The sequence below is a fragment of the Nanorana parkeri genome, unplaced genomic scaffold (assembly GCF_000935625.1).
Source record: "Nanorana parkeri isolate BGI_ZX_2015 unplaced genomic scaffold, ASM93562v1 scaffold166, whole genome shotgun sequence".
Lineage (NCBI taxonomy): Eukaryota > Metazoa > Chordata > Amphibia > Anura > Dicroglossidae > Nanorana > Nanorana parkeri.
This window is the reverse complement of record NW_017306434.1, coordinates 1,015,469-1,025,697: the sequence shown is the minus strand read 5'-3', so window position 1 is coordinate 1,025,697 and position 10,229 is coordinate 1,015,469. Positions and strand designations below refer to the sequence as shown.

At 47.8% G+C, this 10,229-nt stretch overlaps 1 protein-coding gene across 1 annotated transcript in view; it reads right to left on the bottom strand.

The window, feature by feature from the left end:
* PHLDB3 (pleckstrin homology like domain family B member 3) overlaps nucleotides 1–9,919 on the bottom strand; it is a 35,742-nt gene extending 25,823 nt beyond the window's left edge. Inside the window, exons 1-2 of the mRNA XM_018554614.1 lie at nucleotides 9,694–9,919; nucleotides 2,484–2,615 (exon numbers count right to left, since the gene is read on the bottom strand). Of these exons, the coding sequence (XP_018410116.1) occupies nucleotides 2,484–2,615; nucleotides 9,694–9,918 (357 nt within the window). The 5' untranslated portion in view covers nucleotide 9,919. The remainder of the gene's footprint in view (nucleotides 1–2,483; nucleotides 2,616–9,693) is intronic.
* Between the last annotated feature and the right edge of the window lie 310 nt (nucleotides 9,920–10,229).

The following is a 10,229-nucleotide window of genomic DNA, read 5'->3' as shown; positions in this document are numbered from 1 at the left end:
TGTGTGTGTGTGTGTGTGTGTGTGTGTGTGTGTGTGTGTGTGTGTGTGTGTGTGTGTGTGTGTGTGTGTGTGTGTGTGTGTGTATATACATGTGTGTATATACATACACACACACACCACGTATATATTTTCTACAATACCATTACAATGTACTGCGTTGGGTTTTGAGATTATTTTTTTTTTACTTTTCCTCATGATCAATCCCGCACGTGTCACAATGTATTCCCTATGCCAGCTGCTGTGCGTCACACCTTCGCTGCTTGACAAACCAGAATTTTGAGACCGCTCGCCACAGCGTGGGTGGGGGGAGGAACTCGAAACTGAAGGAGGGAAGGGATGGCACTGCAGTCTGGGAATATCGGCCATGAGACTAACAAACAGGACAATCATTTGGATTCTATCACATCAGAAGTATATCTATACTATCGCCATCCCCTCACCCGCCCCATTATATATATATATATATCTATAGATAGAGGGTGAGTGGTCTTGTCTCCGCCCCCACCTGTAATAAAGAACGGTCACTGACGCTCTCTCTCCTTGTGCAGGGTGACTGGTCTTGCCTCCGCCCCCTCCTGTAATAAAGACCGGTCACTGACGCTCTCTCTCCTTGTGCAGGGTGACTGGTCTTGCCTCCGCCCCCTCCTGTAATAAAGACCGGTCACTGACGCTCTCTCTCCTTGTGCAGGGTGACTGGTCTTGTCTCCACACCCTCCTGTAATAAAGACCGGTCACTGACGCTCTCTCTCCTTGTGCAGGGTGACTGGTCTTGCCTCCGCCCCCTCCTGTAATAAAGACCGGTCACTGACGCTCTCTCTCCTTGTGCAGGGTGACTGGTCTTGCCTCCGCCCCCTCCTGCTCTCTCTACTTGTGCAGGGCGACTGGTCTTGTCTCCTCCCCTTCCTGTAATAAAAGACCAGTCACTGCTGCTCACTCTCCTTGTCCTTGGTCTTGTCTACGGCCCCTCCTGTAGTTTCCTATAGTGGGTGGGGTCTACTGGGCCCCTCCCACAGCTCTGCTCTGTGCACAGGCTACGTGCAGCACAGCGAGGATATCACGGCTGCTCTAACAAGGAAATAACCAGGTTTGCAGAAGTGTTTGGTGAGCATCCTGTTGTGGTCACCATAACAGGAAGCGAGTGTAAATCTCCCTGGTGGGGACACAGCTAGCAAATAAAAGCCTGAAATGGTTCCCTGTCCCTCCCAGACTAGAAAAAAAGAGAGATGGGCTTTAGATAGTGAAGAAGCGATGAGGACGACCCGGCAGGATAGAAGACAGCCGAATAATAGAAGTCTCGCTCACCCCGGTGCTCGCTGCGGCTACACATGAGATTCGATGCTTCTGCTTTGTTTTCTCCGGAGATCCTGTTTATTTTGTTTCAGGTTTGTTTTCTCTGCTTCCCTTGTGACATCCCACGATGACGCAGCATGGCAGCCCTGTAACCCTCGTAGCAGGTTTGTAGGGAATTCACTACAAATTACCTGTGTGAGAAGCCTCAGATGGAAGCTGCCACTGTGATGGGCGAACTGACCTGGGTTGGGTTGGATTTGCCTGGAAGTTCTGTAAAGCTCCCATAACTGAACGTCTCACAGTGTGCATTAGAAGCTGCAGCAAGTCAGATAGGGCCCGCCTCATTTCATGGCTGGAGGACGTCCGGCATCATCTAGGCCATTAATCCCCAGCCTGACTGTACCTGGCCCGCCCCTTTTATTCATTGGGTCAGACAGAGCCCAACTTATTTCCTACCTAAAGGACGTCCGGCATCATCCAACTCTTTCCTACCCAGCCTGACTGTCCCTGGCCCGCCCCTTTCATTTATTGGATCAAATAGAGCCTGCCTTATTCCTGGCTGGAGGACGTCCGACATCATTTAGTCATACCTCCCTGTCCCAGGCTCCGCCCCTTTCATTCATTGCATTTCAGTTCAATCATGCATTACATGTGGGCGTTACCTAGGACGGCCTGCATGCAAATTACTACCACCTAAGAACGCCCACTCCTCCAGACTGACAACTACCCATCAAGACATTTTAATATTTGCATAACTCCTATCAAGAGCCAGCCCACTGATTGCATCAGGACTGAGGGCTCTTAAGAGAAGTACTGAGGCAGGCTGCTGCGATGTCATCAGGAAGCTATGTACAGCACCCTGCCAGCCCCTCCCACCAGCCATGATCTGTCTGCATTGCATAGAGGAGCAGAGAGACCCAGTGATGATGTCACTGGCTATAAAATAAAGTATATAATGCAATGGAAAGATTTGATTTAATGGCCATTATCCTGTTGATGAGGGGGGGAGGGGAGGTACCAGGGAAGGCAAAACATAAGCAGATTAAACTTCCACTTTAAGATCACATTGTGTCCACAGTTGCTGCAGATCCCAGACACTTGTCCTCGGCCTTTGCTGTCCCATATTTTATTTTCAGGGCTGACAACCTGAACAGTGAGGTTAACCCTTTCCTGCGTGTCCCCTCGAGGGTTACCTCGATCTTCAGCTCCCGTCTCTGCAGCTGCAGCTCTCGGATGTCCTGTTCCAGCTGAGAGATCCTGCCCATGACTTTCATCTGCTCGACCTCCAGCCGCCGCTCGACCTGCGTGCCCGCCGCCTCCGCGTGCTGCTGGGGGGACAGAGAAGACGTCATGTACAAAGCCCAGCTTACACCCGCTCATCACAAGATCTGTATCTCTACACCTCAGCATGTGCGGCACAATAGGCGGAATCGTCGTTTTCGCATGTAGGCGCACCGGACGCATGTTTGCGTGTGTATCTGGGTGGCGGGGACTTTAAAAAAAAAAAAACATTTTATTCTTCTTTAATTTTTGTATTACTCTTTTTTTTTAATTGCTATCACATAGGGGGATAAAAATCCCCCCATGTGATAGCCAATTTGCATGACAGGTCCTCTTGATGGAGACATTAGGGGTCTCCAAGACCCGTAATGTCACCTAGGGACCCCCAGAGAGATCTGCTTCACCAGCTTCTCCCCAGTTTCTGTAACCGGAGAGTGACAGCAGAATGCAGGAAGTGATGTAATATGCGTCACTTCCTGCATTCGGGGACTGGAGAGGAGATCAGAGGGAGATTGTGTACCGATCTCCCTATCATCTCCTGTCACAGAGCAGCCATGCCGGTCCCAGCCGCACCGGGCACTGCGGATCTCGGGACCGGCAACGGCAGTGACAGCTTACATACACATACATATATATATATATATATATATATATATACATACACACATACAAACACACTCACACACACAAGCTATGCTGTGTGATTGCGGTTCATGTAAAAAAAAGTTCCACCAGGCTATGCTGTTCTATGGCACTAGCGCCCCCTAGATGGCGCTGATGAGTGCAGGCAATTCCAATACTCATCAGTGCCATCTAAGGGCGCCAGTGCCGTGCTGAGCTTATATAATTGAACCCCATAAACATATAGTGTGGGGAGGTTTCTCAAATTTGGCTGCAGAGGTGGAAATACACTTTATAATGTTGATTATTATGGGATACAATACCTATGTGTTATAGTGTCTGGGTGATTGTTTCCTGCACAGTATGACCAGTTCACACTTTGACGTTACTCTTGTCGTGGATTGGTCTTGAGTGATAAGCGCTGCCAGTTCATAAAGGGTCAATCGGCCGAGTGTCTGCAATGTACTGATACGGTGCACTCTGTAGCGCCCTATCATGATATGACGCAGGGTAATAAAAGTCAATACGTGACTGGTGTCCATGTTCTAGCACACAAGTGGCGCTGACAAGCTGGAGAGCGCAAGTGACGATCACCATGTCCAATGTCCTCGAAATCACTGTCACCGGGGTGCTGCTGATCATCTATTGTCACGCTGGATTGTGACTCAGCGGCGGGGGAGAGGTGGGGGGGGTCTAGCGGGAAATCTTGGACAACGCAAGCCTCCAACTCAGGCAGGGTGAAGAAACTTTAGGGCAGACGTCCAGCAGCAAGTATGATGTCAGTTCTTATTACGGGAAACCCAACTCTGCTCTACGAAAGATGACACCCACCAAAAACAACTCAGACCTCTTATAGAACTATAAGTCCCAGCATGCTCAGACCTATCGTATCCATTTAGTCCATAAGGAACCTGCTAGGATGCAAATATGGAACAGGATGCGGCTGACTTGTGTTTGAAGGTGCAAATTCCAGAACCGTCATGAGCTGGAGCAAACAGGGAAGGGTTAAAGCTGAACTCCAGCCGTCCCTTCAGTCTTGCACAGTTGTACAGTTGCAATGGTTGCCCCATTGCGGAGCCAGCGAAGTGTAATACAATGGGATTTCCTGGAACAGCAACAATAAACTACAGACATGATCCAGCAAGCACATTAATAAAACAACAAATGAAATTATTATTGCATGCAAAGAGATTGTAAAGCCTAATGAAAGGGATGCGACGCAATCGGAGACACAGTCACCCCGCGTGAAGGGTTAAAGGGTGCGGCGTGATGTACAAGGTGCCCGGCGCAACCAGCTAGGCGAGTATTGGCAGGAGAAGGGCACTAGGCAAGACAAGCCACTGTCTAGGTTCCCACTGAGAAGATTCACCCTCTACATGTGCCACCAGGAGACCTAAGTGATGGTTAATCCAGAATGGGAGTGGACTTCCTATTGTTTCTCTTGCAGGATTGTGAATTGAAGCACCACGCTCCATTTAAGAGCTCAGATACTCTATTTATATAAAGATGAAGGGACAGTTTAGGGATATCCAATGCATTTTGGGGGCTCATGCAGATCCCCCTTCATCAGGGCTTACTAAGGAAGAACATGTATCAGGACTGTGATGGCTTACTTAGGGAGATCATACATCAGGACTGTGATGGCTTACTTAGGGAGATCATACATCAGGACTGTGATGGCTTACTAAGGGAGATCATGCATCAGGACTGTGATGGCTTACTTAGGGAGATCATGTATCAGGACTGTGATGGCTTACTTAGGGAGATCATACATCAGGACTGTGATGGCTTACTAAGGAAGAACATGTATCAGGACTGTGATGGCTTACTAAGAGGGAACATGTATCAGGGCTGTGATGGCCTACTAAGGGAGAACATGTATCAGGACTTTGATGGCTTACTAAGAGGGAACATGTATCAGGGCTGTGATGGCTTACTAAGAGGGAACATGTATCAGGAATGTGATGGCCTACTAAGGGGGAACATCTATTAGGACTGTGATGGCTTACTAAGGGAGAACATGTATCAGGACTGTGATGGCTTGAGATTGGATACCGTGTTGTTCAGTGTGTGGGAATGCATGGAGCTCCTCAGCAGTTGATTTGGCAGTTCTTGGCTCTCTTGGGCAAGAAGTGTAGGAAAAATATACGCAAGGGGGGCAAAACTGCTACTACTCCAGGGAACCCCCAAGGATAACCTGGTTGGCAGAGAGCTGCCTACACAATTCTGATTACAGGCCCCATTTTTTTCCCTTCCTCACCAATACAATGGCTACCAATACACTGGCCACCCTATGGCTCTACCAATACACTGGCCACGCTATGGCTTTACCAATACAATGGCCACGCTATGGCTCTACCAATACACTGGCCACTCTATGGCTCTACCAATACACTGGTCACTCTATGGCTCTACCAATACACTGGTCACTCTATGGCTCTACCAATACACTGGCTACTCTATAGCTCTACCAATACACTGGCCACTCTATGGCTCTACCAATACACTGGCCACTCTATGGCTCTACCAATACACTGGCTACTCTATAGCTCTACCAATACACTGGCCACTCTATGGCTCTACCAATACAATGGCCACTCTATGGCTCTACCAATACACTGGCTACTCTATGGCTCTACCAATACAATGCCCACTCTATGGCTCTACCAATACACTGGCTACCAATACAATGGCCACTCTATGGCTCTACCAATACACTGGCTACTCTATGGCTCTACCAATACAATGGCCACTCTATGGCTCTACCAATACAATGGTCACTCTATCCAAAAGAAAACATTTTGCCTAGAGAAACACTTCATATACCAGCAATAAAAACATTGAACAGCAATGAGAAAGTGGGTAAAAAAGGGTGACAGTCCAAAGTGGACATTCCGAGGGGGGGGGTCCCCATTGTTACGACAAAAGACCAGCACTACGGACATTGCATGGTCTTGGCTGAAACAATCATGCGTATTTAAGCAGTGGAAGATCCGGGTCATACTTATGTGGAGTCTAGTTTGGGACTAGACAGGGACACTTTAAATGAGCAATGGTTTTTTGTAATGGCCCGGAGAGGTGTGTAGGGAGTAACGCTGATCTCATCAACGCCTCCTTTTCTGTCCCAAGACTCACACCTGTAATTATTTTTACAATCTATTTTGGCAGCCGGTAACACTGGGATTTGGGAGGGGTTTTTTTTTTTTTAAATAGCCGTCTCGTCTTGTCAAATTTACAGCGATCCAGACAATAAAAAAATGCGCAGTCATATGACACATGCGTGACATTTATTGAGAGGGGGGAGGGAATAGGACACACAGAAAGCCGAAGCCAACGGCAGACCTTCAGGTAGATCTACAGGCATCACAGCACACAATAAGATAATTACAAGCAATTGTGCTTTTCTACTTGCTCAGCTACCCCTATGGGCTTTTTATTGCTGTCTGTCTGTTGCACACATCCCAGTGATGACAGCTCGTGGTTCAATGTGAGAGATGGTTGACAGCTCTGGAGAGTACACCTTAAAAAGCAAGTGAGCAATGGCTGATGGCCTTCAAGATCTGAGCAGATATCTGTCAGCTTTGAAAGTCTAGACAAGCCCATACATGGGTCAACCCTGGAGCTTACACCCTAAAAACAAGTGAGCAATGGCTAATGGGTTGCCATCAAGATCTGTTCAGCTAGCAAATAGGATAATCAATATCTGAGCAGATATCGATCAGCTTTGAAAGTCTAGACCCATACATGGGTCAACTCTAGAGATGATACCCTATTGGCTGATGAGTTGCCTTCAAGAACTACTCAGCTAGCACTTATGGAGGTGGTAATTTGTAGTGAACTGGCCAATTCAAAAGGTCCATCATCTGTAGACAAAGGGTGCTACAGATGTGAACTCCAAGCTGGCCAAGTAGAATTATCAATATCTGAGCAGATATCTGTCTAGACAAGCCCATACTCTGGAGATTACACCTGAAAAACAAGTGAGCAATGGTTGATGGGTTGCCGAATGACCTGCTCAACTAGCACTTACAGAGGTGGAGAGGCCTCACAAAATTGAAATTCCTTATATTCCAAGCAGGAAAGTTGTCCAACCCACACATCTTCTCATCTGGATCATCTATAGGTTTGACCTTCACAATCATGAGCAAATGGCCTTATCAATATCTGAGCAGATATCTGTCAATTTTGATTGATCTAGACAAGCCCATACATGGGCTAATGGGTTGCCAATGGGTTGCCTTCAAGACCTGTTTAGCTAGCACTTGTGGATGTGGGCAAGTAAAGGCCACACACAGGAAGAAAATTTGAAATTTCTACACGTTCCACGCAGTAAATTTACAAACCCAAATTTTGTCTGATCAAAATCATCTATAGGTTTGATCTTCATAGTCATGATCAAATGTGACACATATGAGCGTCTATCCTAACCAAAGATGAACAAGACCCCCCCGGTGAATGGGTACATTTATCTATATCAGCTGATCTTCTGGTTGGTTTCCAAAGCATAATATCCCCTGGGAGGCCTGATATTCACTTAGGCATCCTCCAGACACAACGATACAGCAACCACCTGGGGTGAGAACAGTCAAAAGAGGAGCAGATATCTTACAGCTTTGAAACTCTAGATAAACCCATACATGGAGCAACTGATGCAAAAAAAAGGCCAAAAATAACTATTCCCTATGGGTAAGCTCCCTAAATTTATAGGTTTTTAGATTTTTTTTGTGGGGTTTTTCAGGGATAGCTTTCAAAAACTAGAAAGAGTATTATGTCATGTTTTAGATGCAAACAGTGCTTAGCGTTCCTAAGAGAGACATCTCCCGGTTTAATCCTCCTCTCGAACGTTCAGCTGAAGCATGCCATGCATTCTGATGTTGTACTTTGTACCCGCACGGCGTACCCTCCTTGGGGGTTTGCCAATTGCAGAGGAAACCTTAAATCAAACCACCAAATGTGTGATGGAAAATGAAAGCCTCTCCGGGCCGCCTGCACACAAGGGTTTTAACAAACCTCAGTTCAGACTCTGTAGAGACTATTCGAGGGTTTTTGCCAAAATCTTTCAAAAGGAGTCCTGCAACATCCTACCTATATAATATTTGTATGATGACGCCCATCGCTGCAATAAAAAAACAGCAAAGAGATACACTATATTACCAAAAGTATTGGGACACCCCTCCAAATCATTGGATTCTAGTGTGTTCCGTGACATTTCCTTTTGGCCTTCTCCTCCAACATCAGTACCAGACCTCACAAATGGTCCAACATTCCCATAGACACACTCCTAAACCTTGTGGACGCCTTCCCAGAAGAGTTGAAGCTGTTGTAGCGGCAAAGGGCGGAGCCAACTCAATATTGAACCCTATGGACTAAGACTGGGATCCCATTAAAGTTCATGTGCGTGTAAAGGCCGGCGTCCCAATACTTGGCAATACAATATAGTGTATATATGTTTCTTTCTTTTTTGTGTCACAGCTAAAACCCCCAGCGCAGCCTCTACCCATTAGGCTAAGGGGAGATTATAACCCCTATCCTTGAATAAGTACCGAAACACAGACTACAGTCTGCAGGGGCCCCTAAGTGTCAAAAGGTGGCAGGTTGGGCACCAGGGGAATACAAAATTGTCAGAGTTCCCCATCAGGCGTTTCCATTGGGAAGATTTTCTTCACTCCCCCCCTCTCCTCCGCGTGCGGCTCCCACCACAAAGCGATGTTCTGTACCACGACGCTGGTTCCTCTTTTTTTCCGTCACACATCCACTTGTGGGAAACTTCCTGTCCTCGGCCCTCAGCGATCTCCTATTATTCTTACATTTAACTCCTGAGCGGATCAGATGTCTGCTCAAGTCCGCCCGGGTTTATACGCCGCGTGCGCCGCGTTCGTGGCTTCAAAAGGGTTAATCTGCCGGAAGGGCTCTACAATGTGAAGAGCGAATAATTATTCCTCATCAGTATTTAGGACGGATTGTTTGAAGCAAGATGAATGAGCACTCCGTTTCCGCTTTCCGAGAGGGATAAATGTGAGAGGACGGCAGGACATCGGTCACTTCGAGGACAACCCCCCCAACAGTTGGAACACATCAATAAGAACTGTTTAAGCTGCTGAAATGAATACACATATACGTGACGTCCACCGACCTCTGCTGTGCTATATGGCAGTACAGTCAGTGAGGGTGACCAACGTTTTGAGAGATTGAATGCTGCAGACACGGTGGTGTCACTGCCCCGCCCCCTCCATTGAGGACATCGCCACAGTGCCAACTATCCTAGCTTATCCTGAGCTCTCTGTCCTGTAGGTCCACCTATATTCCTGCCCCTCTGTCACCGTACAGGGCAGCCATTCCCACCGGGAGGTCCCATGACCATAATAGAATTGGGGCAGCATATGTTGCATTGACATGCGTTCCGTCACTGTAGGAACCTTAAAGGGGACCCCTACCTGGATAAATAAATGCGTCACTCACTCCTCTCTCATCATTGTATCTAGTACCGATGCTCCCACTCACCTGAGCGCTCTCTGTGCTGCTGGTCTCTTCGTCGTCTGTGCTGTCGGTCACCCTCCCTCCCTCGGAAGACGTCGAGTCCCCTTCCACCTCCTCCGCCGTTGGGGGCTCCCACATGCTCTCTTCCTTCCTTTCGGGGGACATGGCTTTGGCTTTGCGATTGGCTGACTCCAGATGAAGGGGAAGCTCTGGCTGCCCCAGGAGTGTCCCCGGGCCTCCGACCACCATGGGTTACCTGCCGAGAGAAGACAAACAAGCCTATTAGAAACAAACGTCCCTCCAGGACTTCACTGGCAACATGATTGCAAATGTATTACAAGGATTGTAGTCACATGACGGCAACCACAACTACATATACCTGCTGAAGCAGGACTGTCCGTCCAGTCCTGAGATTTACACAGCACTGCCCTGTCTTGCATGTGATGCTGAGCAAGCAGCGGGCTGGCTCTTGGAGGAGGAGTTATGCAAATGTAAAACGGTCTTGATGGGCTGGAGGAGCGGGCGTTCCTAGCCAGGTTGCATTTGCATGAAGACCACCC